Raw genomic sequence first — 27,371 nt, 5'->3', positions numbered from 1 at the left:
CGCAGGTGTAAATTTTGGTCCATGGAAATCTATTACAAAAAGCAGTTGGTTTTGTGTACCCCCTGGTGATTCAACATAGTGCATGCCTCCTACACCAGCTTTAAGATCCAAAGGTACCCCGCTCTACTAATCTTTTCCATCCTGTTTGTAGCTGTTGCCAAGCTGATGGAAAGCTACTACTTTTTCTGGTGGGGACACCAGATGCCCACAATTAGCTCTTGGCCTGGAAGGACTGACCTGACTGCTCCATGCCAGTCTGAGTGGTTGCAGTCTATTTGACTTTGGGATTCAAGCGAGGATATAGCCTGCGTCAGATATGAAAGGGGAAAGATCTCCTGATAGTGACACAGTTCCATACACACTGCATTACCACTGGCACTACCGCAGAACCAGATAGACATCTGTTCTTTGGGCAGCATCTCTCTGTTCTCTCTTGATAGTAGTGTTTGTGATTAACTGTAAGCAGAGTTTTGATTGTTTCCACAGAGAGTTAAAGACTTCGATCTTTTCGTTTGCCCTGAAAAAGATGAATCTGATCCATCAACCACTGCAGTGTAAAAGTGTCAACAGTGGCGAACACAGATAAGCATATTGCTTCCAGATTGGGTGTATTGATCTTTTGGCTCAGCATGACATTTCGTGCAAAGCTAGAGACCCACTTCACATAAGCATTTTATGTACCCTTTCTGACTGACTGAACAATATGACAATGACTTCATTGTGCATTTGCAGTATAATTCTCTCCAAAGGTTACCTGAATTAGACTGGAATGGGAGGTGGAGGTTGTAGTTAGATCAGCAATGATTTTACCAAATGATGGAGCAGTCTCATTGGGCCTGGATGGCGTACTGCTGAACTAAATCTGTGTGTTCAAGGAACCTCCTTCAGGTGACCTTTAGACTAGAGCAAGAAATTGTATATTGTGTGCATTTCCCTGTTTTGGAATTTATCCCACAGACATGCAGGTACTTAAAGGTTAAAGGATCATTTTGACAGAGGAGGCCATCTCCTTTGTCCTTTGTCCTTTTATGTATGTGCTAATTTATGTGGTGAGTTTCTTAAAATGCATCAGCTTTATTCAGTTATTGTTTTGTCGTAGGCCTCAGATGAGCCAGCACCATTTCAGTTCAGGTTCAGAAGTTCATGTCAATGACATTTCATCACAACTATTAAAAAGTTAGAAATGAAGCAAATTTGAAGTTATGGAGAGAATGGATGGTGAGGAGGGGAGGTAGAGAGGATCAAGGTTGATGTAAGCTCAAGGAGCAATACATATTCCAACTTTGCAGCATTTTGGACTCAGAATTGAATTTAGTTATGTAAACTAGTTATCCATTTAGTCTTGTATCATGTATTTCCAGTATTTTCTTCTCTCACTTTGTCTTCTGGCATTTTGGATGACATTTGCAGTTTCCTCATTGCACCAACTCAGATGAACCATGTATCATTCAATCTTTTCTGGTCTTCACACTTTCACGCTCCTTTTATTCTTTCTCCCACTTAAAACGCATTTCATGACTAACTTCTTCTGATTCTGATTCGAGAGGTTATCAACTTGAAACGTATAAGCTTCTATGGGACTTATAAAAGATGAGAAGATGTTTCCACTCATGGAAGAGTTCAGAACTAGAGAGCTCAGTCTCAGAATAAGGAAATGCCCATGCAGCAATGAGATGAGGGAATGTTTCTTCTGAAGGTTGTTAGCTTTTGGACTCATTGCCACAGAGCATTGTGAAGATGGTTCTTGTGTAAATATATATATATGTACATATAAAAGACCTGGACGGATGGACTTCTGATCACTAAATCATCAAGGGCATGAAAGAGTACTTGGGAAATGTGGGATTAGCCATAATCCTACTGAATGGCAAAGCAAGTTTAACGATCTGAATGGCCTATTTCTGTTCCATTTATTTATGGCTAGAATTATGTTTTTGTCTCCACAGACATTGCCTGACCAGCAGAGTATTTCCAGCATCTTCTATTTTTGGTATTGAGCCACCTAATAAATGTCAAGTTATATTTTGTGCCATATAATAATAATATAATAATAATAATATATTTTATTGTCATTGCACATAAGTGCAACGAGATTTGGTATGCAGCTTCCATCCGATGTCATAACATGAATAACTAATAACATTTTGATTTAGATACCCCGAGAACATGGATTGTAAAAAGAACAGTAAAATAGTAAAAACAGTTCAAACAGACTAAAGTGCAAATGTATCTGTGTGACGTGACCATCCGAGGGAGACAGTCCAGGGGGGGTGGGGGGCACTCAGCAGGGCCGGTTCAGAGCCGCTATAGCTCTGGGAATGAAGCTGTTCCTGAGTCTGGAGGTTCGGGCATAGAAGGCCTTGTAACGTCTGCCGGAGGGAAGTAGTTCGAACAGACCGTTACAAGGGTGTGAGGAGTCTTTATGGATGCTGACGGCCTTCCTGAGGCACCGTGTGTGGTAGATGCCCTCCAAGGCTGGTAGCTATGTCCCAATAATCTTCTGCGCTCTGTGGACGACGCGCTGAAGAGCTCTCCTCTCCGCCTCCGTGCATGTGAGATACCACACAGAGATGCCATACGTTAATATGCTCTCTGTGGTGCAGCGGTAGAAGGTTGTCAGCAGCTGTTGGGGCAGACCAGTCTTTTTTAATGTCCTCAGGAAGGACAGTCGTTGCTGTGCCTTCTTGACCAGCGCAGCGGTGTTGGTGGACCATGTGAGGTCCTCTGAAATGCGAGTGCCCAGAAATCTAAAGCTGGACACTCTCTCCACACTTTCCCCGTAGATGGAGATTGGGGCGGATTCTCCATTATGTGACCTGACGAAGTCAATAATCAGCTCCTTGGTCTTGGAGGTGTTTAGTGACAAGTTGTTACGTGCACACCAGTCCGCCAGGTTCTGCACCTCCGCTCTGTATTTTGTTTCATCACCGTTGGTGATCAGCCCAATCACTGTTGTGTTGTCTGCAAACTTTACGATGGTGTTGGTGTCGAATGCAGGCAGCTATTGAAAATCCAGAGCCTTAGCAAGCTGTCTGTATTATTGTTGAGATCCCACTACCATAAAGTGACCAAAAACTCAACTGGACCAGCTACATACAGTTCCGTCCATAATGTTTGGGACAAAGACCCATCGTTTATTTATTTGCCCCTGTACTCCATAATTTGAGATTTGTAATAGAAAAAAATCACATGTGGTTAAAGTGCACACTGTCAGATTTTATTAAAGGGTATTTTTATACATTTTGGTTTCACCATGTAGAAATTATAGCTGTGTTTTATACATTGTTTTATAACACCATGTAGAAATTACAGCTGTGTTTATCTGGTCCCCCCGTTTCAGGGCACCATAATGTTTGAGACACATGGCTCACAGATGTTTGTAATTGCACAGGTGTGCTTAAATGCCTCCTTAACGCAGGTATAAGAGAGCTCTCCGCACCTAGTCTTCCCTCCAGTCTTTCCATCACGTTTGGAAACTTATATTGCTCTTTATCAACATGAGGACCAAAGTAGTGACGATGAAAGTCAAATAAGCCATTGTGAAACTGAGAAAACAAGACAAAACTGTTAGAGACATCAGCCAAACCTTAGGCTTTACCATCCAAGATCAACTGTTTGTAAACATCATTTAAGAAGAATAGAGAGCACTAATTTCCGGTATGAAAATGGCTAACTTTTTTAATGGATATGAAAGGGACTGGCAGGTCCAAGGAAGACCTTATGCACAGCTGATGGATACAGAAGAATTCTCTCTATAATAATTGCTAGTTAAAAAATTTTATTAAAGGGTATTTTTTATACATTTTGGTTCCGACAGATCAGAAAAACAGCTGTGTTCTTCATTGTTGAAACAGGTATAGAAATTTGTCAATGGTCCGTTCTCTCACAGAAGACTTCATGAACAGAAATACAGAGGCTACACTGTTTGTAATTGCACAGGTGGTTGCTGCTTAAAAATAGGATGGCAGTCTTTACACGTTTGAAACCAAGCTAATCAACATTAAAAGTGTAAGTCCACAGTTGTGAAACTGAGAAAAAGGTCTGTTGGACATCAGACCTTAGGCTTACCAGGTTCAACATATGAAACATGATGGCAAGAAAGAAAGTATGGAGAGAGAGAATGGCAATGGGACTGGCAGGCCAAGGAAGACCTCCACAGCTGATGACAGAAGAATTCTCTCTATAATAAAGAAAAATCCCCAAACACCTGCCCGACAGATCAGAAACACTCTTCAGGAGTCAGGTATGAATTTGTCAATGGCCATTCTCTGCAGAAGACTTCATGAACAGAAATACAGAGGCTACACTGCAAGATGCAAACCACTGGTTGGCTGCAAAAATAGGATGGCCAGGTTACAGTTTGCCAACAAGTAATTAAAAGTGTAACCACAGTTCTGGAAAAAGGTCTGGACAGATGAGGCGAAGGTTGACATATCAGAGTGATGGCAAGAACAAAGTATGGAGGAGAGAAGGAACTGCCCAAGATCCAAAGCATACCACCTCATCAGTGAAACACAGTGGTGGGGGTGGTATGGCCTAGGCTGCTGAAGGTACTGGCTCATTCATCTTCATTGATGATACAACTGCTCATGGTAGCATAATGAATCCTGAAGTGTATAGACACATCCTATCTGCTCAAGTTCAAACAAATGCCTCAAAACTCATTGGCCGGCGGTTCATTCTACAGCAAGACAATGATCCCAAACATACTGCTAAAGCAACAAAGGAGTTTTTCAAAGCTAAAAAATGGTAAATTCTTGAGTGGCCAAGTCAATCACCCGATCTGAACCTAATTGAGCATGCCTTTTATATGCTGAAGAGAAAACTGAAGGGGACTAGCCCCCAAAACAAGCATAAGCTAAAGATGGCTGCAATACAGGCCTGACAGAGCATCACCAGAGAAGACACCCAGCAATTGGTGATGTCCATGAATCTCAGACTTCAAGCAGTCATTGCATGCAAAGGATATGCAACAAAATACTAAACATGACTACTTTCATTTTCATGACATTGCTGTGTCCCAAACATTATGGTGCCCTGAAATGGGGGATCTATGTATAATCACTGCTGTAATTTCTACATGGTGAAACCAAAATGTATTAAAATGGCCTTTATTAAAATCTGACAATGTGGACTTTAACCACATGTGTTTTTTTTTTCTATTACAAATCTCAAATTGTGGAGTACAGAGGCAAATAAATAAATGAAGGATCTTTGTCCCAAACATGGAGGGCACTGTATTTTGGTTGAACGGGAATGTCATGGGCCTGGTACGCCACTTCCTAATAACCTAATCTTCCCACAAGACAAAAGTCAGGAAGATTATTACTTGCCAGGATGAGCACATTTCCATCAACATTCAAGAAACTTGGCACTGTAAAAGTAAAATAATATTTTAAGAAAGAAAGCTTCAGCGAGCAGCTAATCCAACCAGAACTGCTTTACAGGGCATCAAATTGCATCTAACGTGTTTGTATTGCAGTGTAACCTTTTCAATCACTTCTTCTCACTTGACTTTTTCAATCTAGATATTGACCTGCAATGTGGACATTGATCCTTCAAAGTCATCCCATTCAAGCTGCAGAAAATGAGATTTTTCTTTTTGCAGGTGTTTGCGGTGTTTGGGGTGATCCTCTTTAGCAGTCATGTTCCAGAATCATTCGGAAGTTTGGAAAAAGCCATGTATTCGCTGTTTGTCTGCATCACACAAGATGGATGGGTGCAAATCTATGAACAATTCCAGTAAGTCCTGTTATATATCTGGCAGATTTGTATATTGTTCAAGAGATTACTCCCACTAGCCACTAAGTAAACTACATGGTTAAGGAGAATGTCGTAATACGCATGTGAGCTCTCCGTGAGACCTTCACAGATAAATCTTCATAACACACTCTTTTGATTAATAGTTTCTTTATTGTTGAAGAAAAACAATAAGGTATACATCCGACCTTATACTCGTACACTCTAATCACCGTCAAACTCTAGCATATTGCTTAAACTTTAGAAAACTCCTCGTGCCTCGGTTAAACATCACTTGGTCGAAGAGTAAACCTTCCCCATGTAAGTTCAAAACTAAACTAAAAACTAAGCTTCTGTGCAAGAAACCTAGCACCAAACACACCCTAGAATACGTAATAAATCCCACCCACATAATAACGGGCAATCTAAAATTTAAAGGCACATGCCATAATTAATCACACAAAATAAGCGAAATGGCCACTACATATGTCCATACACTTATTTTAAAGTGTGTGCTAATGGCTTATGTTTAGAATTTATTGGTATTCAACGAATTAATAGAATAATGCAATCAATGGATATCCAAGTGGAAATTACAAAAAATGTAGATGCTAGAAATCTGTATTAGAATGAATTAAAACAAAACAATGCTGGAAGCATTCAGCAGGTCATTAGTATCTGTGAAAAGAGAAACAGTTAACCTCTTGGATCAAACACTGGGAAAGAGAGAAAACAGAGTTTAGAAGGACAAATAAATATCTAGTGATAAGGTCTGGCCAGGAATGGTCAGGATTGCATGGTAATAAATAGTGATCAAAGGGTTACTTGCCACAGTTGAAAGCGGCAATTCTGACTAAGGGGAGGGAGTGTTGTGAAATGCAGTGTTATTGGCCATGTGCTAACGGAAAGAGACAAACAGTCAGTATCACTGAAGGATGATTTATAGTTGAAATTCCGATACAGAACAACTTATCTGAAGTTGTAGAATTCAATATTGATCTTGGAAAGGTTGGAATGTACTCAGACGATTAATGAGGCGTTGTTCCTCATGCACTGGGCATTGCTGTAAATATTCAGGTCAGAGTGGGGGTGGGATGGCGAATTAAAGTGCAGGCAACAGGAAGGTCAGGGTCGTCTTTGTGATTTGAATGAAGGTGCTAGGTGAACCAGTCACTCGGTCTGTGTTTGGTTTCCCTGTTGTAGAGGATACCACATTGTGAACACTGAATACAAAGCATTAAATTGGAAGAAATGCAAGAGAATTACTGCTACGCTTGGAAGGAATAGATGGAGTCATACAAACTCATTAATCATGCCTTGTGCATTCTCATCCAAATTGTTGAGAACAGCACTGGGCCCAGCACCAATTCTTGAGGCACACCACTAGATACAGGTCGCCAGTCTGAAGAGCAACCTTCCATCATCACCCTCTGCTTTCGGCCATGAAGCCAATTCTGTATCCTGTTGGCTGGCTCTCCTTGGATCCCATGTGATCTAACTTACAGAGCAGCCTACCATGCAGAACCTTATCAAAGGCCTTGCTGAAGTCCATATAGACTACATATCCATGTTCTCATCAACCTTTTGCTTACTTCTTCAAAAATCACAATCAAATTCATGAGACACAAACTCCATGCACAAAACCAGGGAGACTTTTCGGGTCCCTAGATTTGACAGGGAGGAAATGAAGGAACAGGTTTTGCAACTTAATGGAAACATGCCATTAGAAGTTAAGTGGTAGATTGGGATGGGAAAATGGACCAGAGAGTTGTCAAGGGAACAGTCCCTTCAAAATTCTGAAAGGGGAGTAATAGGGGATATATTCCAACAGTCATGTCTTCATCATTTAACGGCTATTTAAGTAATCTTGTTTTCTGACTGTTAATTAAATTTAAATCAATTCCTGCAAATTACCTTCAATTCCACATTTTCTAATTTAGATCAATAACCTTGTTTTGTGGCACTAAAGTACATATCCACTTGTGTCCCCTAATCTCTCCTAAAAGTTACAATCTCAAAAAATTCAAACCAGTTTTTTCACATGATTTTCTCATCATAAATAGATTTTCTTGATAGTAAATTCTAACATTTTTTCTACTACCAATCTCAGAATAATTGATCTGTGATTTTTTTTTTCCGCACTCTTTTAAATTGTGGGATTACATTTGCTATCTTCTAGTTGCTATGGAATTTTGGAAGATGACAGCCAATGCATTCATCATCTTCATTGCCAATTTTTTTCAAAAACTTAGGTTGCAGGTAATTAGACTGACAGTCCCATTAATTCCTTCAATGCAATTTTTAAAAATAATCTTAAAATCTTTCAGACACAAGGGACTGCAAATGCAGAAATCTTGCATAACATACAAAGTGCTGGAGTAACAACATGTCAGGCAGCATCTTCAGCTGAAGAAGTCCAGGCCAGAAACGTCATCTATCCATGGACTCCAGAGGTTCTCCAGCACTTTTTACCCAATACCTTACAGTTCCTAGTCTTCATCAGACCTGTTCTCCACAATTTAAATGTGCTTTTTTTCTTTTACATCTTCCTCTTTGAAGATAAACACAAAATATTTGTTTAATTTCTCTGCAGCTTCTTATTTCCCAGTATGTTATCCTCCCCATCAAGAATTACTCATTTAACTTTTGCTGTTTTTCTTTTTTGCATAGACATGGAAGTTTTTACAGTAATTTTCATTTCTCACTGATTGCACAATTTTGTTTTTTACTCACTTTGTGTGTTGAGTTTTTACACCTTACTTTTTTGTAATTTATTTAGTTACCATATAAGTGATATTTACCGCTTGTTTACTATTACACCTTTTTAATGCACTTTCCCAATCTACCTTAGCCATCAAAAAAACAAGTTTGTGTACCTGTAAGACCAAGGTTTTAGATTTAATCAAATGGCATTTAGATCAGATTTCTTTCATTTTGTGCCAACATGTCACTTACCTAATTACAAACAGTGCAGGCTTTCAGAGAAAAAAATACTCTCTGTCTTGGTACCATGCTTCCTTGCTCTAAATCTGATCAGAATTTGAATACTTCTTCAAGGCTCAGGTTCTCATTGCTCATTTCATGACTCTATGTTACTTAGTTTAAAGCATTGATTTATATTTTAATGCCAAAGAAAACATTCTAATTTCTCGGCTTGAAAATTGTTCATCAAACAGAGCCTGCCACCCAATTAAAGGAACAAGGTCTTGGTATCAGCTGTGGGTCAATTCGGATCTTCGCAGTATCTCACCTTTTCCATGTATGCCACCTACCCAATCTCCACGGCGACATACATTAGATTAGATTAGATTAGATTAGATTAGATCCTTTATTTGTCATTGCCTGCAGCCATACATATAATAATAAACAACAAAACACACAATAAACACAAATTAACATCCACCACAGTGAGTTCACCAGGCACCTCCTCACTGTGATGGAGGCAAAAGTCTTAAAGTTACTGTCTCTTCCCTCCTCATTCTCCCTCTGCGCTGAGGCGATATGTTGTTACCCCACCGCGGCTCAACCAAGCTCCGCAAACGGGCCGGTTCAAGCTCCGTGGCCCGGGGTGGTCGAAGCTGCCGCCCTCCAGTCCAGCGGACGCAGCTGTTGCCGAGGGAGCTCCGGAAAACAGGCACCAGCCTGTGACCTGCGAGCTCCCGACGGTGTCGTCCACTGGCCCGCGGTCGAGCCCCGGATTCAGGTCGCCTCCGCCGGAACGCCGCCTCAGCCACCGGAGTGCCGTCTCAGCCCCGAGCCAGGCCGCCCTCACCGGAACGCCCGAACACCGCCACAGCTCCGAATTCGGCCAGCCTCGCGTTGGTGAGTCCTGGCTGGCTCTGCCTCCAGAGCCTCGAGGTCAGTCGCAGTTGGAGGCCGCCAGCTCCGCCATTAGGCCTCAGCGCAGACGGAGGCAGAGAAGGGGGGATATGACAGAAAGAGTCGCATTCCCCCGAAGGGGGAGACAGAAAACCATGTTTCAGCCTCCCCCCCCCCACACATAACACAACCTAATAACCAAAATTTAATTAAAACAAGACAAAAAAAATACTGCAGATCGGAATACTGCAGATCCGCATGCAGTCTCTTGTGACAAAAGGCGATGGCAGTGGAACAGCTGGTAGAGCTGCTACCCCATAGGGCCAGAGACCCAAGTTCTATCTCAACCTCAATGCTGTCTCTGTAGAGTTTACACATTTTCCCTGTGATCACGTGGGTTTCCTCCTGGTGTTCTGGTTTCCTCCCACATCCCAAAGATGTAGGTTATTTGGCTGCTGCAAAATGCCCCTAATAGATAGGATGGGTGCGGATGAGAAAGTACAGCTGGTCTGGCCAGATAATCAATGATCAGTGTGGACTCGGTGAGCCAAAGGGCCTGTTTACATGCTGTAACTCTAAAACTAAAATTGGACTAGTCAAATCTCTTTGTGATCCATGTTAGCTAGCTCCTAATGATTTTATTATATCCAAACTGCTTGTTTCCACCTTTACTGATACAAATGCAGCTCAAAGCTCCAAACTGCAACCAAAAAAAAATAGGAGGACATTGTACAGCTTGTTTGTTGATTTCCTCACTATTACAGCACACTCCAAACACCTACCTGAACAGCTTTGGAACGAATGCAGACTATTAAGATACCTGTCTGGGAAGTGTTTTGCCTGCTATTTTACTATTGAGAAACACATTGTATGCGTGCCTCACTGCCAGCAGCACTTTTATTGAAGGCATATTTTTGGTCAAGTCTGGCCACTCAGGATGGATCAGGGACCTTGCCTGGCAGGAAGACAGGAAATAACCATAACAAGGCGACCCATAAGGGCAGTAAAGTTTATCTATCTGTGTAATGTGTTCCTAATGTTGTAAAATCAAGGTTATATTGTATGGTCTGGCATCCTGTGACATGGCCTGTAGGCCAGAATATACAAATGAAAGAAAAAACAAAGCAGTGCCAGAAAAGATGTCTAGATTATTCAAGCCTATCACAAAAAAACCTCCTTTGTACCGCCCATCTTTGCTAACGAGTTTACCTTATATTCTCACTTTCTGACTGTGAATGGATGCCTGTCCAGAGACAGACAGAAAGAAGGAGCAAATTATGTGGAATTCATTGCCAGAGAAGGCCGTGGAGGCCACGTCAATGGATATTATTTAGGTAGATTATTGATTAGTAAGGGTGTCAGGGGTTATTGTATTGTATTGTATATCTTTATTGTCATTTCCTGAGTATTCGCATACCCAGAGGAAACAAAAAAACGTTGCTCAACCAGTGTCCATTCAGTGTGCATGAAAAATAAATAGAAATAAAAAAATACATGTATCATGAACAAATTTAACACTCTACTAAACATTCAACAGGCGTTCCGACCAGCAGCGGCACAACAGTGACTCTGCTGCAGTGTGGGGGTTTGTGCGCGATACTTGGCAGGGGGCAAAGTCCATTTAGCAGTCTTATAGCCTGTGGGAAGAAGCTGAGGAGCATCCTGCTGGTTTTGCAGCTAATGCTCCTGTACCTCTTCCCAGATGGCAGGATGGAGAAAATGTCATGCGATGGGTGGTAAGGATCATTGATGATGGAGATGGCTCTGCTGATACATCTCTTCCTGTATATGTCCAGCAGGAAGGGGAGTGGAGCACCAATAATCCTGCTGGCGGTCTTCACTATCCTGTCTAGTTGGTGCCGTTCGTACGCCTTGCAGCTCCCGAACCAGGAAGTGATGCCGTAGGTCAATGTGCTCTCGACAGTCCCCCTATAAAAAGTCCGTAGGTGTGTAGTGGAGAGGCCTGCTTTACGTAGTCTTCGGAGAGGGTGAAGTCGCTGCTGGGCTCTCTTGACCAGAGCTGTGGTGTTGGCCGTGGACGTCAGGTCATCAGACAGATGTAGTCCTAGGAACTTCATGCTGCTGACCCTTTCCACATCAGCTCCGTCGATGTGCAGAGGTGTATGGTGTATGGGAGAAGGCAAGAGAATGGGGTTCAGGGGGAAAGATAGACCATCCATAATTGAATGCCAAAGTACATATGATGGACCGAATGACCGAATTCTGCTCCTATAACATGAATTTATGCGGAAAGCCAGCAAGGACCACATAGGTAGGAAATGCAATGATTAAATGTCACTATGAGTAAAAATCCCCGTAGCTTACCACGTTAGTGTTAATCATAATGTGATGCTGAAGTATCACTACTATGGAGGTAGTGCCTTTGGTGGATAAGCACCTGTCTCCAATTCCTATGAGGCAAAATATTGTCAGCAATGCTAAAGCATGTGAAGTACTCAATTTAACTGTTCCATTTTAATGCTCATTTTTGAACAAAGTCAATGTTCATGCTGTCTTGGACAATACAGACACTCTGTCTTTCGCAATATGCGATGTACATATGGTTGCAGAAAGTGCCTCAACAGCACGAATCAGTGATTCCAGCTTACGTAAAATCTGACTAGGGTATGGGCTCACGGAACGTAACCATTACCTAAATCGGGAGTGCCTATATTGCAAGGAACCTAATTATCTTCTATTTAAATCAGTGATGCACAGATGTACGATTCCGAGCTATGAAAATGATTATCAGGTAGACAGAGAAAAGATGAGCTCAGAGTTTCCTCAAAATAGGCAACAATGCCAAGGAGTCTCTGGACCATGGCCAATAAGGAGCATTCAGGATAGTATTGGGAATGTCTAAGCCATGCATCAGGAGTAGAATGTACCTTTGCATTAGCACCCACAAATCTAAAGCCACCCTTGATCTTCATTGACTGCCTCAGAAAGAAAAAAAAATGTTTCAATATAATAAAAATTAAACATGATCCAGTTTCAAACTGTACGCCTTAACAATATCTCCATTTTTCTGCCCAATCCCCTGAAGTGTTTATTCCTTATCCTCGCTAGTGCAGATAATTCCACAGCTTATCTCAGTATTAATTGGTTGACTACTTATCTTGAAACTGTGTCCCCAACGTCTGGATTTTCAGAGCTGAGGAAATATTGAGAATTTATGATCGCCAAGTGCCATTTACTTTCTGGTCAAGGTGATTTCCTGGCATTCTTGAGAGCAAGCACTTCATACATCTGGTGACGTGCTTCCTCTCCAGCTGTAAATCAATAGCGGTTTCAGAACCACAGAGCTCTAGAAGGACCTCCAGTAATAGTAGAGATTGTTTGTTTAGTTATATAGGTACAGAGTATTGTTTTACTAAAATATGTTTATTGTGGTCATCAATAAAACAACGTATTGAAATCATGTGCATATTGCTGCCCAGAATGAGTGATTGAGATAGCACAGTGTAAACAGGCATGGTTTATCTGAGCGGTGCCAATTTAGCAGATGCTTTTAAGGACAAATGAATTGCTACACCTGTAACTTTTAATGTACATTGCACCAAAAGGACATCTTCAGCCTATTTAGGACAGGCAAAGCAGCTGATTTTTCAAGTTTGGAGTTGAGGTTTCTCTCAGATGCCTTTGAATGTGAGTTGTCCCAACAAAGGAGGACGTAAATAAATAAGCAAAACACTGTGGAGGAGGAAGCCATCAGGTTAGGCAGCATCTGGGGAGGGAATTGGACAGGTGATAATTTGGATCAGGAGCCTTCCTTATCTGGTGAAGGGTTCTGATCCACAATATCACTTATTAATTCCCTCATCAGATGCTGCCTGCCCCGCCGAGTTCCTCCAGCACTTTTGCGTTTTGCTCAAGATTTCAGCAATCATGTGTCTGCATGAGTATACAATACAGTATGGTCTGTCATCTCTTATTATATAGATGACTAAAGGTTTATTGAAGTCTCTGCCGTATTCTTGATTAGTACAGGTTATAGGGAGAAGGCAGGAGAATGGGGTTAGGTAGGAGAGATAGAGTGAATGGCGGAGTAGACATGATGGGCCAAATGGCCTGATTTTACTCCTATTCCTCATGACCTTATTCTTCCAGAGTATTTGCTGAGAATATTATTAAATTCTGGACATTGTCTTTTTGATTAAAATTATTTAAAGTTAAATACTAAATTGTTGACATTTTCCACATTGTTTATTTTTCAGGGCAGAGGATGGAGTGATGATGTATTGGGGTGCATTGTACCTCTTTATCTTCATCATAGGAGCATCTTTTATCTTTGCAAACATAATGGTTGCTGCAGTAACTTCAAATCTGGAGCAAGCAATCATGCAGAAGCAGGAGGAGGCGAGGCATACACTGACTGGTGGGTCAGGTATAATATCTGAGGTATGATGTGAGCCAAGATATAAAATAAAAACTTAAATAACTTTGAAACAGAACATCATTTTAGAGTATGTACTTGGGGTATGCGGCAAGAATAGAATTCTTGTGCAAATTCTCTGTGATAAATTAGTTTGAACAGTCTAACCCATTTTATAAATGGGTGGAAAAGCTTTCCTAGATTGGCAAATTTCCTCAAATAAGCAACAGGTTAGGCAGTGCAGGAAGTGTGGGAATGTTTTTGCAAGGTGCAAGGTGCGTTGAGACAGCTACTTTGTGGGGAGGCAATAAATGCAATTTGGTTTGCTGTTTTTTTTTCAGAGCTTATTGCAGATATTTGAGTGTTTTACATTCCCCAGTGCAATGGGCTGGTTTGTTGATGTGTTGATAGACAACGCCTGATACTGCACATCTATAGAAAAGTATTACTAATGAATCCTCTCTTGACCTGGATATTGGGAGGGAAGAAGTATTTGAGGAAGCAGCATATTTACAGTTCAAAAATTGAATTAATTGCAATGTCAAAGCCTAATGTCCAACCTAAAGCTCACAACCAATGTCTTGCATATGAAGACTTCCTAAACAAATACATTTCAACCAAATTTGAGGTAGGCATATTTTTTAAATCATCATAGCTCCATAAAATGAGCTGGTTAGTTTAATATGCTTCAGCGCTCATGCTAGCTACCCTCATGCTACTCTGAATCTTTCTAGCAGTACACTTATGTGATCTTCTCAGACACGTCCTGATAAAGATGACAGGAGTTTTTTATTTGTTACAGCTTTAAAAAATCACTAGAGCAATTACAACGGGTGTTTTTTTTCTGTGTTGAAAGAGAAGCTGTGATCATTAGCTTATGCTCAGAGCTGATTAACTATTCAATGACATAATTACGTGCTCTGAAGATACAGGTGTTAACCAAGATATCAGCAAACAATATTGGAGACTTGACACACTCTGCAACATGCTGCTTTTGTTTAGGAACCTGTTTATAGAAGCAACAAAAATGGGTTTGCAACCAATGGGTATAAGCTTTCTGTCAACAGATATTGCACCTATCAAATACCTTTATATGAGGGTTTCGGCCCGAAACGTTGCCTATTTCCTTCGCTCCATAGATGCTGCTGCACCCGCTGAGTTTCCCCAGCAATTTTGTGTACCTTTATATCATTTGCTTGATTGCCAATTATATACAGTGCCCTCCATAACGTTTGTAAACGTTGCTCCAATCCCCGGCCGGGCCCTCCCTGTATTGTTCACTGCGTCTCTCCGGGGAGAGAGAGGGGTGGAGCCGGGGCTATGTGTGTGAAGCACGGCGACTGGAGGGGCTGGAGGGCTGCCCCGGGACCATGAGCGAACAGCCCACCTCCCCTTCTCCCCCTTCTCCATTTCCACTCCCCGTCAACCCCTTTGTTCCCCCTCCACCCCTCTACTCTCTCTCCACCCCTCTCTCCCCCCTCCACCCGGGGTAGATCTACCGAGCCGAGAGTAGATTACTCTAACGCGGGGCCCAATTGGGAGCAATCGGTCCAAACGGCTTAAGGCCGGCCCTGAATGCAATGACTGCTTGAAGTCTGCAATTCATGGACATCACCATTTGTTGGGTGTCTTCTCTGGTGCTGCTCTGCCAGGCTTGTATTGCAGCCATCTTTAGCTTATGCTTATTTTCGGGGCTAGTCCCCTTCAGTTCTCACTTCAGCATATAAAAGGCATTCTCAATTGACTATCGACTGACATCTGTTGCAAACCCACTGACTCCCATAGCTATCTCGACTACATTTCTTCCCACCCTGCTTTCTGTAAAGACTCTATCCCCTACTCCCAATTCCTCCACCTACACTGCATCTGCGCCCAGGATGCGGTTTTCCATACCCGGTTACCAGAGCTGTCCTCATTTAGGGAACGAGGGTTTCCCTCTTCCATTATAGATGAGGCTCTCACTAGGGTCTCCTTGATATCCTGCAGCTCCGCTCTTGCTCCCCCATCCCCAATTCGGAACAATGACAGTCCCCTTTGTCCTCATCTTCCACCCCATCAGTCCACATACAGCATATAATCCTCCAACATTTTCATCAACTCCAACGGGATCCCACTACTGGCCATATCTTCACATCTCCACCCCTTTCTGCTCTCCACAGAAAATGTTCCCTCCGCAACTCCCTGGTAAACTTGTCCCTTTCCACCCGAACCACTCCCTCCCCAGGTACTTTCCCCTACAACTGAAGGAGACGCAACACCTGTCCCTTTACTTCCCCCCTCGACTCTGTCAAGGACCCTGACAGTCTTTTCAGGTGAGGCAGAGGTTCACTTGCACCTCCTCCACCCTCATCTACTGTATCCGCTGTTCAAGGTGTCAACTTCTGTATAGCAGCGCGACAAAGCGCAGGCTCGGCGATCGTTTTGCTGAACACCTCCGCTCAGTCTGACTAAACCTACCTGATCTCCCGGTTGCTCAGCACTTTAACTGCCCATCCCATTCCCAATCTGACCTTTCTGTCCTGGGCCTCCTTCATTATCAGAGTGAGGCCCAGCACAAATTGGAGGAGCAGCACCTCATATTTTGCTTGGGTAGCTTACACCCCAGTGGTATGAACATTGACTTCTCTAACTTCAAGTAGCCCTTGCTTTCCCTCTCTCTCCATCCCCTTGCCCTTCCTAGTTCTTCCACCAGTCGTACTGTCTCCGACTACATTCCCCTGACATTAGGCTGAAGAAGGGTCTCGACCAGAAACGTCACCAATTCCTTCTCTCCAGAGATGCCGCTTGTCCCGCTGAGTTAATCCAGCATTTTATGTCTCCATTACTTTTATTGTTTTGTAACAAGGTCTTGAGTTTTATGCTGTAAACGCAATGAACCAGTTTTTCTAGTGCTTAATTTTGCTTTCATAATCATTATTCATGTGGTCGAAAATCTTTGATCCTCAAGAATTAAAAATTTGACTGGTGTAATTTCCAGAGACCAATTTCCCATTCCGCCCCTGGGCAGTGCTTCATGATATGAGTTAGCTACTATAAGAGCCCGCTGCAGTTTAGAAGGGAACAAAAGGTGATTTAGGGGAAAATGTAATTGGTGCAGACCACAAGAAAGTTGCCATCAAGAGCACTGAAACAGCTGCTGACCAAACACGTATGTTCGCCAGAACATTCTAAACCACCAACTCCTCCCCGAAAACCACATCAGCCACTCCGGTACGCTTCATCCGCTCCGTATCTGCGATGCTCCTGAACATTCTCCTAGAACATGGTAGATTCCCTAATCTCACCTTTTACCTTTCCCAACCCAAATATTATAGTAGTTTTTCCCCATTTGGTCCTTTTATAAATCCAGGCTGATCTTCACTCAAGCCCACTATAATATGATCTGATCTCTTCATGATGCAGCAGGGTGGCCAATTTTGTTGCAATCAGAAAATAACTCTGCATTGTATTTCTGCCAATAATAATTAACTTAAATCTCATCTGATTACTGAATTTTCCTTCTGCTATTCCACTGCAAACCTCCCTTGAGGAAAAGCATCCACCCCAACTTGCTGCATTTTGTTACTGATTCAGTTTTGTGTCCTCCCCAATACTGCCCCTTTCATTGCATGTGCATTGATGGTATAAAATTCTATTATTGCATAGTGTATATCTTTGTAATTGACTATGTACAGGTACATTGGTGAGCAATTCAGTAATGAATGTTTAATGTAAAAATTTTTGTTTCTTGGATTTAGTTTAGCATTTAATGTTCCCATGATCTATTCCTCATGTTAACCTTCCTCTTCCGTTTTGTCAGTTAAAAGATGAACACGACAGTAGCTCGGATATGGACCTGGTGCATGTGAAAGAATGTATAAAGCAAATAATCATAGCTCACAAACAGCAGCCGTTGAAGTATAGCTCCCTGGAGAATCTCAGCATCTCCACGTACGAGGAGTTCTGCATGGTGCTGGAAGCCATCCAGATAAACATTGTGAAGTATAAGATAATTCGTTCCGAGATCAATAGGTGGGGACTTTTGCTGATATGGATATTGTCACTTTGATCTTCCATAGCTTGCTATTGTTACACCCACCCACACTGAGTTATGTCATTCCAAACACCCAGATGGTTTGTTACTAACATTCCCCATGCACACAGCATGAGTTATTATAATGCCCCTGTCCCACTTAGGAAACCTGAACGGAAACCTCTGGAGACTTTGCGCCCCACCCAAGATTTCCGTGCGGTTCCAGGAGGTTGCAGGTGGTTACTGGAGGTTGCGGGTAGTGGAAGCAGGTAGGGAGACTGACAAAAAACTCCGGGAACCGCACGGAAACCTTGGGTGGGGCGCAAAGTCTCCAGAGGTTTCCGTCAGGTTTCCTAAGTGGGACAGGGGCATTACTCTAACCCATTTACGTCACAGCATTATATTCTCTCTTCTTGGCCATTCCTGGGGTTGCAAATTGATTACGCATCCATTCCAATCTTCAGATTCGGAGGTGGATTGTGCAGAGGGCTACAGGGGGACTAGTTGGAGCAGTTGTGTACTTCCACTGATTGTGCAAGCCCACTGTGTTTACATCATGAAGATTTGGGATGCTCAGTGCCTCCCCACATACTCAGATTCCACCTTGAACGGCCGCAGACAAAGGAATCCCATCAACCGGTGGAAATGTTACACTTTGTCAAGGAGACTTTCAAAAGATTCTTGAAGTGGTTTTCTGTTCTCCTGGAAATGTCTTGCTGAAGGAACGATGAGTAGGATGCATGTTCAGGGAACCTAGAGTGGGGCATGTAGGTAATGTGATCTGTCTATTGGATCTGGTTGAGTATTATTAGAGTTTTGATGCTAGGTTTGGACAGGACATGTTGATTTGTGCATCGTGTCATTGGATTTGAATATTTTGCTGAAACAGCATTTGTGGGGATGTTGCTCTTGTGCTTTCTGGTCTCTACTGCATGTTGACATGAGGGCGTGGCTCCATGCTGCTTGATGGAACTGAGCTGGATGTCGGGTGTGCAGTTTGATATTTCCACACTATTTTCCTTGGTTGATTAGAATGATGAATGAATAAGTTTATTGGCCAAGTATGTACACATACAAGGAATTTGCTTTGGTGCTCCGCTCTCAAGTAATAACACGATATACAGTAAACCATTAAGAATAAAACATTAAGAATAAAACATTATAGTTTAAACATAATGTTTTATTCTCAATGTTTTGTGGTGTGTACATATTCTGTTGAGCTGCAGCAGGTTGGAATTTCATTGTTCTATTTGGGACATATGACAATAAAACACTCGTGAGTCTTGAATCTCATCAGCAACATTGGCCTTTGCTGAGGGGTGGTATCTGGCTGTATGGATAATGATCCACATTTTCCACACTCATGCCATGGATCTTGATTGTTGTGTGGCAGGGTCAGGTGGTGGAAGACTGTATCTGGATGTTTAGTATAAAGCTCTTATGGTGCAGTGAAGGTCAAGAATAACTTACAACTTGGCTTCCAAATGAGTAAAAGTCATCTGTTTACAATAATTCATTGACTTTGGTTGAAATTATGGACTTTCTGGTTACAATCATAGTATGCGTGTCATCATGCAATAGAAGTAGAATGACGATACCCTTCTGAGGCAGCTTCATTTGATGATTCTCGGCTGTTTGGAGACATTGAGGATGACAAATGCTTGTGGTTCTTGTTACATTGGCCCGGCTTTCATCAAGCAGTGGAGATATATCTTTTGTACGTTATCTTGGATGGAAACCTATGACCCTAGAAAGTGCTCTTCAGCCACCAGGAGGAAGCAGTTGAGGATGAATTTAGCGAGCAATAGTGCCGGTTTGCCTGCACTCTTCTCACTTCATTCATTTTCGAACTTTGAGTTGCTGTAAGAATCAGGGCTGGCACTCCAGTCATTCACAGTCTTTATACATGATGTGAATGAGTAATTTATGACTTCATTACTGATTGAAACATGGGTGGTGGTGTTATGAGGATGCAGACAAAGCTTCAAGGGGCCTAAACAAGTGCAAAGTTAGCACAGTGAATATAATGTGGAAGAATATGAACTCACCCACCATGGCAGAGAGAAGAGAAAGGCAAATATTTTTTTTAAATCATGAGAAATCAAAATTCTGGAAAACTGGCCTTTATATGAAGGACTGGTGTTAGAATTCGTACAGGATGGTCTTACAGGGAGTGCCCGGGACATTTGCCTAGATTTGTAAGAGTTAAATCATAGGACAATTAAACATAAAGTATGTAGACACAAAATGTTGGAGTAATTCAGCGGGACAGGCAGCATCGCTGGAGAGAAGGAATGGGTGATGTTTCGGGTCGAGACCTTTCTTCAGACCCGACCCGAAACGTTACCCATTCCGTCTCTCCAGAGATGCTGCCTGTCCTGCTGTTACCCCAGCATTTTGTGTCTACCTTCGATTTAAACCAGCATCTGCAGTTCTTTCCTAAACAAAGTAGGTTTGTTTTCCATGGAATTTAAATGAAGGAGTGATTTAAATGAAGTTGTTTTGACATTAAAGGGAAATGATAGTTTAATGATGATTACAATATTCATGTGAACTATTTTGTTCTCCTGTCTGTAATGAGAACAACTATTGCATTCTCCCACCTGCACTCTCGCCTTCGTGATGGTGATTGATGTACTAAATCACTCAAAGGCTATGTTACATTTGCTGCATTTAATGGATCATTTTGTCTACTCAGCATCGTCAAAGATATGCGAGAGTTATATTTTAATCGTGAGCAGCAGAAGCATATCATACACAATGAGAAGAAGATATTGGAGGTGAGCCAGGGACAACTCCTCCCTGACATCGGAGCATTCAGAAAGAGGGAAATGCTCAGCACCATTTTGTCAAACGAAAAGGTAAAATTCTTAGCCATTTTACAACCCCCATTGGAAGTTTATGGTTTGGCCAAGAGCTTTCAATTGTCCACTGGGTTCACCTTGCAGAGAGCAGTCCCTGCACTAGTTAGCATATTTAATCAGTTTCAATAACTCCAGACAACACTACGACAATCAGACAACAAATTAAATAATGAAACTAAGCTGGAGCAGACCCTTAAATGTTGGTGACTATGTTTAATAACTCACCCAAGACATTGCAAAACCTAGATGTCACCTTCAAGCTTGTCAGGAATATAACAAAATACTTCCCCTGCTGCCTAGAAGGTGTAGTTGCAACAAGCCTCAATACTTTGTAAAACAGAGCAGTCTGCTTGATTAGCCTAAAGCTCACTGGAGTTCTAAATTTATAATGCGTAGCATCTAAAACAATTCACTGCTGCGATTCAAAAATACTTGTATGGCGGCACCTCCCTCCCTCCCTTCAACTTCACCGCCAAGATTATCACTTCTGATCTGGTTATGTATCACCATTGTTTCACTATAGTGGGACCAAATCCTGCAAATCTCTAACTTGCAGCACTCAGGTGGCTCATTTTCCATGCAGATAGCCCAGCTCAGAAGTCAGGTTACCACCTCCTGAGGGTGCGAGGAATAGGAAATAATCGCCAGTTTTGCTAGCGTTGATTTAAATTGAAAAGTAAATTTAATTTTTTATTTCAGAAGATACTAAGATACATCAATTAGACTTTTTGTGGAATATTGGCCCATTATATGGCTAAATCAAAGCCGCAGAATTGCAGAAAAGAGTAAACACTCTGTGTTTCTACCAGATAGACTGTGGGAATCTAGCAGAAGGTCCAGATTAAATGTTGGCTTGACATCATTAAATAGCTGATAGGACCATGAAAATGCCATGAGTTTCCTAATATCCTGGCCATTATTTCTCCCTCATATCAATGACATAAAAAACTATTTCACTGACCATTTCTCCCACCAGTTTGTGGGATCTTGCCTTGCACTAATTAACTGGCGATGTTCGTGAGAAGGCAGGTACGGGATACTGAGTTGGATGATCAGCCATGATCATATTGAATGGCGGTGCAGGCTCGAAGGGCCGAATGGCCTACTCCTGCACCTAATTTCTATGTTTCTATGTTTCTAACCCTCCTAACAACCCAGACCAAACTTGAAGGTAGATAATATTACTGGAGAAACTCTGCAGGTGAGGCAGCATCTATGGAGCGAAGGAAAAGGTGACATTTTAGGTTGAGACCCTTCTTCAAGGGTAGTTGAGTCTGAAGGAGGTTCTCGACCCGAAACATCACCTATTCCTTCGCTCCATAGACGCTGCCTCACCCGCTGAGTTTCTCCAGCATTTTTGTCTACACTTCGATTTTTCCAGCATCTGCAGTTCTTTCTTAAACAGACCAAACTTGGAAGTGAGTTTGAGTGAAACATTCTTGTTATACGAAGAGAAATACTTGTGAAATTTAAACCTGTTTGACCACCAATTCGCTTGCATTGATAAATTACATGGTGTAAATATGATTTATCTTTAAAATAGGCACAGATCCTGATGTTCACTCACTTTGCTTTTAGTTTTGAACCTAAGTGTCCTTATAAAAAGGGATTTTGTTTGGCCAATTGCAATTTTATCTATGTCCTCTTTTATCGGGTTGATAGCTTCGGAAAAATGATTTAGGTGCATTTAAAGAGAAAATGTTGGCTATTCAGCAGGTCAATGGAAAGAGAAATAAATTATACTTCAATTCATTTATTGTTCTAGCATCTCCAACGTAATGCTTTTGTTGGATTAGAAAGCTCCATTAACACAATGAAGATCTATCATTCTGTTTCACAGAATCATGGTCAGACAGAATCTGTCGCTGAAACAGATTTTAAAGAGGGAGAGAGAGAGAGAGAGAGTCCACACAGAGGGTGTTGGGTATATGGAACGAGCTGCCAGAGGAGGCAGATACTGTCCAAATTTAAGACATTTGGACAGGTACATAGATAGGAAAGCTTTAGAAGAATAGGGGCCAAACACTGTCAGGTGGGGTTAACGTAGATGGGACATCTTGGTCAGCATGGACTAGTGTGGCCAAGCGGTATGTTTCCTTGCTGTATAACTCTATGGCATAGAGCTGTGAGGGTTGTCAGGTTGAAAGATGGAGGTGCTATGCCATGGAGAAAGAATTTCAATAGAATGATGGGAATCCAGATCGGGTACAAGTATAGATAGGTGAACATTAGTGGCAGATGTACAAAACATGATGCAAAATGAGTTGTGGGCAGCAAGGTTTTGGATGAACTCAAATTTGCAAAAGGAGAGTAATAGAGTAGCTGAATCTGCAGCTAACAGCTGAGGTTTTCAGCAGTAAATGGATGAAGCAAGGTTCTGGTTTAGTGAAGATAGACACACAATGCATGCAGCATCTCTGGATAGAAGGAATGGGTGATATTTCGGGTCGACCGTTCTTCAGTGATTTTTACTGAAAAACAGTTATCCAACTCTTTGGACAGTAAACTCTACCTTCCTTTACTTTGATGGACTTCATCGGTACCTTGCGAACCCTGCAATTTGAGCCTAATATCAAAATCTTTCATAGCCTTGATGTCTCCTCCTATCCTGAATATGTAAATTGAGATTAACTCAATTTAAGTTTAGGACTCTGCAGTAGCTTGAACTAAAGATAATCTAACCAAGTAACCAGAATGTACCATTGTGCCAAGACTACGCCTAATACAGTGCATTCAGACCCCTTCACCTTTTCCACATTTTGTTACATTACAACCTTGTTTTAAAATGGATTAAATTCATTTTTTTAAATCGTCAATCTACACGAAATGCCCCAGAATGAAGAAGCGAAAACAGGTGTTTAGAAATTTTTGCAAAGTAATTAAAAATAAATAACCGAAATATCACATTTACAAGTATTCAGACCCTTTGCTATGACACTCAAAATTGAGCTTAGATGATCCTTTGATTATTCTTGAGATGTTTCTACAACTTAATTAGAGTCCACCAGTGGTAAATTAAATTGATTGTACATGTACAAAACAATTTCTGCAGCATTGCTGGTCCCGAAGAGCACAGTTACCTCCGTCATTCTTAAATGGAAGAGCTTTGAAACCACCTTCAAGGACACTTCATAGAGCTGGTCGCCTGGCCAAACTGAGCAATCGGGGGAGAAGTGCCTTGATTAGGGAGGTGACCAAGAACCCGATGGTCACTCTGACAGAGCTCCAGAGTTCCTTTGTGGAGATGGGAGATTGTAGTGTCATACCCAAGAAGACTTGAGGCTGTAATCGCTGCCGAAAGTGTCTCAACAAAGTACCGAGTAAAAGGTCTTGAATACTTATGTAAATGTGATATTTCAGTTATTTATTTTTAATTACTTTGCAAACATTTCTAAACACCTGTTTTAACTTTTATATTATGTAGTATTGTGTGCAGATTGATGATTTAAATTTTTTTTAATCCATTTTAGAATTAGACTATAACGTAATAAAATGTGGAAAAGGTGTGAATATTTTCTGAATGCACTGTATATGTGGGAACAGTGGGATTGGATTAGTATGATCTCAATTGTAAATGTATCCCTGATTAATGTAATCTTTATTTCTTTCCTTGGAATCAGTCATTCAAAGTAAGCCAGATCCCTAGGGACAACATGTACCAAAGAATGCAGGATATATCTTCCACGAGGTTGTTGAGACGTTTGCCTGATAACTAATTACTTAGGATCAATCTCAAAGCATCATCTGCCACGCAGACACAGTGAAGCCTCAGGAAGATTTGTTCCTTCAGTGCCAAGGAACTGCTCAATGTCATCTTGAAGAGGCTGCTTCCAGGACAACAGTGAATGTGATCGCTCATTGGGGATCCCAGTGTAATTCCTCATTAGGGTGGAACCTAAGGAGGCCCTAACTTGAGTTACCTGTATGTGGCTGTGGACTGCGGAATGGATTGGAAAGGCACAGCAAGAGCGGCGGTAGAGCCAATTTGTGTTTCTGACATCTGATTATTACTCATCATCCCATCGCCATGCCATTGCTACTAAGAAAGATGGCTTCTGACATCAGATTGAAATGGACCCGTTCCAGGAAGCACTGTGATCAGTAGAAAGGGAGCGTTCAGGAAAATGTCAGGTGCCACTGACATGGCATTCAGGGAACTCAATGAATGATGTGTTGGATAACCTTCCACCATCACCACCATACAGTAATCATGCCAAAAGCATCTCAGCAACTAATCGTGCTCCTGCTGTCAATTGCTCAGAATCTCTTGTGGTCGGTGGTGAGCTGTAAATAATCCATACAGCACCAGGTGAAAGACAACTTAAAGCTCATAACAATTACTGAACTGTGAATGTGTGATTGTACACTGCGGCAAATCAGTTGGATATGAAAATTAAAGCAGGACTATATAGGAAATTAATACTTTTGGGTAAATAATGTGTAACGTGCTGATTTTATTACAAGGATGACATGGATAACCAGAATAAAAATGTTCTTAAATATTTTCAGTTTCCCTTGTTTTAGTTGTCCTCTGTTGCCAAAATTGGAATTCAGTCAACATGTGCATCAAAAGAAAAAGTTATGAGGGCGGCACGGTGGCGCAGCGGTAGAGTTGCTGCCTTACAGCGCCAGAGACCCTGTTTTTGATGATACACAAAAAAGCTGGAGAAACTCAGTGGGTGCAGCAGCATCTATGGAGCGAAGGAAATGGGCAACGTTTCGGGCCGAAACCCTTCTTCAGACCCGAAACGTTGCCTATTTCCTTCGCTCCATAGATGCTGCTGCACCCGCTGAGATTCTCCAGCTTTTTTATGTACCTTCAATTTTCCAGCATCTGCAGTTCCTTCTTAAACACCCTGTTTTTGATCCTGACTAGGGGTGCTGTCTGTACGAGTTTGTACGTTCTCCCCGTGACCTGTAGGGGGTTTCTCCAGGATGCTCCGGTTTCCTCCCACACTCCAGGCGTACAGGTTTGCAGGCTAATTGGCTTGGTATAAATGTAAATTGTCCCTAATGTGTGGCGGTGCTGGGATCGTTGGTCGGCGTGGACTCGGTGGGCAGAAGGGCCTGTTTCTCCACTGTATCTCTAAACAAAACTAGACTAAACTTAATTTCTAAATGCTGTGTGGATCTTCATGCAGCAGAACGAGTTGTTTTGACAATGGAGTCAACTTTCTTAGTTTGGACGATTGAAATAAGGAACTTGCTTTGTGGGAAAACAGAGTCACAATTCTATGGACACGAGACCTCGGATGGTAGAACCTGAAACAACGAACAATCTGCTTGAGCAACTCTTTGGGTCGATCAGCATCGAAGGGGGTGGAGTGGGGGAAGAAATTGTTGACATTTCAGGTTGAAACAATGCATCAGGCCAGAACTTTGGATGGTAGGGAGGGAAAAAGAGAATGGACATGGTTGGTAAGTACCACAATATGAGAAGCAGTTGGTTAATGGACCAATACTAGCAAACCCACTCTATTTCAATGAGATAGACACAAAATGCTGGAATAACTGCGGGACAAGCAGCATCTCTGGAGAGAAGGAATGGGTGTCGTTTTTAGGTGAGACCCTTCTACTGTTTCAATGAGAACCTGAAAGAAGGGTCCCGACCTTTTTCTCCAGAGATGCTGGCAGACCCGCTGAGTTACTCCAACATTTTGTGTCTACGGAATAAACCAGCATCTGAAGTTCCTTTCTACACAAATGACTGCTGATACTGGAAATCTAAAATAAATATAGAAAATGCTTGAAACACTTATTAAGTCAGGGTGCACTGATGGAGAGAGAAAGAAACGGAGTTAATGTTCCAGGTTGATGACCATTCATCAATAGTTTGAGAAGGGAGAACTCAAAGATGTTCTAGTTGCCGAGGAGGGGTGGAGCCCCAGGGAGAATGCAACATATATCTTCCTGAAGGACTGGCATTCCCAACTCTGCCTGGAGGAGATGTAAATATGGAGACAGAGGGCTGAATCGTGAAGGCCCTGCCTGCACCTGATCGTTGCCTTTCACCAAATGTGCACTGCACACTTACCTTTTGTAGCTGCATGCACGGGTTCCCAATGTTCTGCCAATTGCACTGCTGCAGTCTATTCACAAAGCAGTGTGGTCTGTGAGCAGCAACCATGATGTAGAGGATCCAGGGTCTCCCTCGATGGCCTTCTGACACACAAAAAACCATACCTTTACTCTCAGCCCATCTCCTTGCCAGAGCAAGGATTGAGATTCCCCAACACTCACTTGGTACCCTACTGACCTCCGGTTTTAACAAGTTTAAATGACTGACCTTTCATGTTTGTGTCAGAGTTGGCCAGTACTGATGCAAGGAGATTAACAATGACAAGCGATAGGAAGGAATGTGAAGTTGAGAATAAATCTAATCTGCCCTGATGAAGAATGGTAGAAAATAGATCAGAGTCCAAGTGGCCCATTCCTGCTTCCAATTCTTCTCCTATCCTCTCCTCCCCTCTCAGCATTCTGAACAACCCTTTCCATTCACAACTCCCTTCACTTTCCATCAATTGAACTTGACCTTCCACACTTGTCTAAAAGGTCGTCCACC

The 27,371-nt window shown here is 42.0% G+C and overlaps 1 protein-coding gene across 1 annotated transcript in view; it reads left to right on the top strand.

Moving 5' to 3' along the window:
* Nucleotides 1–25,300, top strand: part of LOC129709812 (cation channel sperm-associated protein 4-like) — a 62,072-nt gene extending 36,772 nt beyond the window's left edge. Inside the window, exons 7-11 of the mRNA XM_055656418.1 lie at nucleotides 5,609–5,742; nucleotides 13,776–13,959; nucleotides 17,733–17,944; nucleotides 20,644–20,806; nucleotides 24,430–25,300. Coding sequence (XP_055512393.1) covers nucleotides 5,609–5,742; nucleotides 13,776–13,959; nucleotides 17,733–17,944; nucleotides 20,644–20,806; nucleotides 24,430–24,525 — 789 coding nt within the window. The 3' untranslated portion in view covers nucleotides 24,526–25,300. The remainder of the gene's footprint in view (nucleotides 1–5,608; nucleotides 5,743–13,775; nucleotides 13,960–17,732; nucleotides 17,945–20,643; nucleotides 20,807–24,429) is intronic.
* The last annotated feature ends 2,071 nt before the right edge of the window (nucleotides 25,301–27,371 follow it).

This window comes from Leucoraja erinacea, chromosome 26, assembly GCF_028641065.1.
Source record: "Leucoraja erinacea ecotype New England chromosome 26, Leri_hhj_1, whole genome shotgun sequence".
In the NCBI taxonomy this organism is placed as follows: domain Eukaryota; kingdom Metazoa; phylum Chordata; class Chondrichthyes; order Rajiformes; family Rajidae; genus Leucoraja; species Leucoraja erinaceus.
This window is presented reverse-complemented; position numbering and strand designations above follow the sequence as displayed.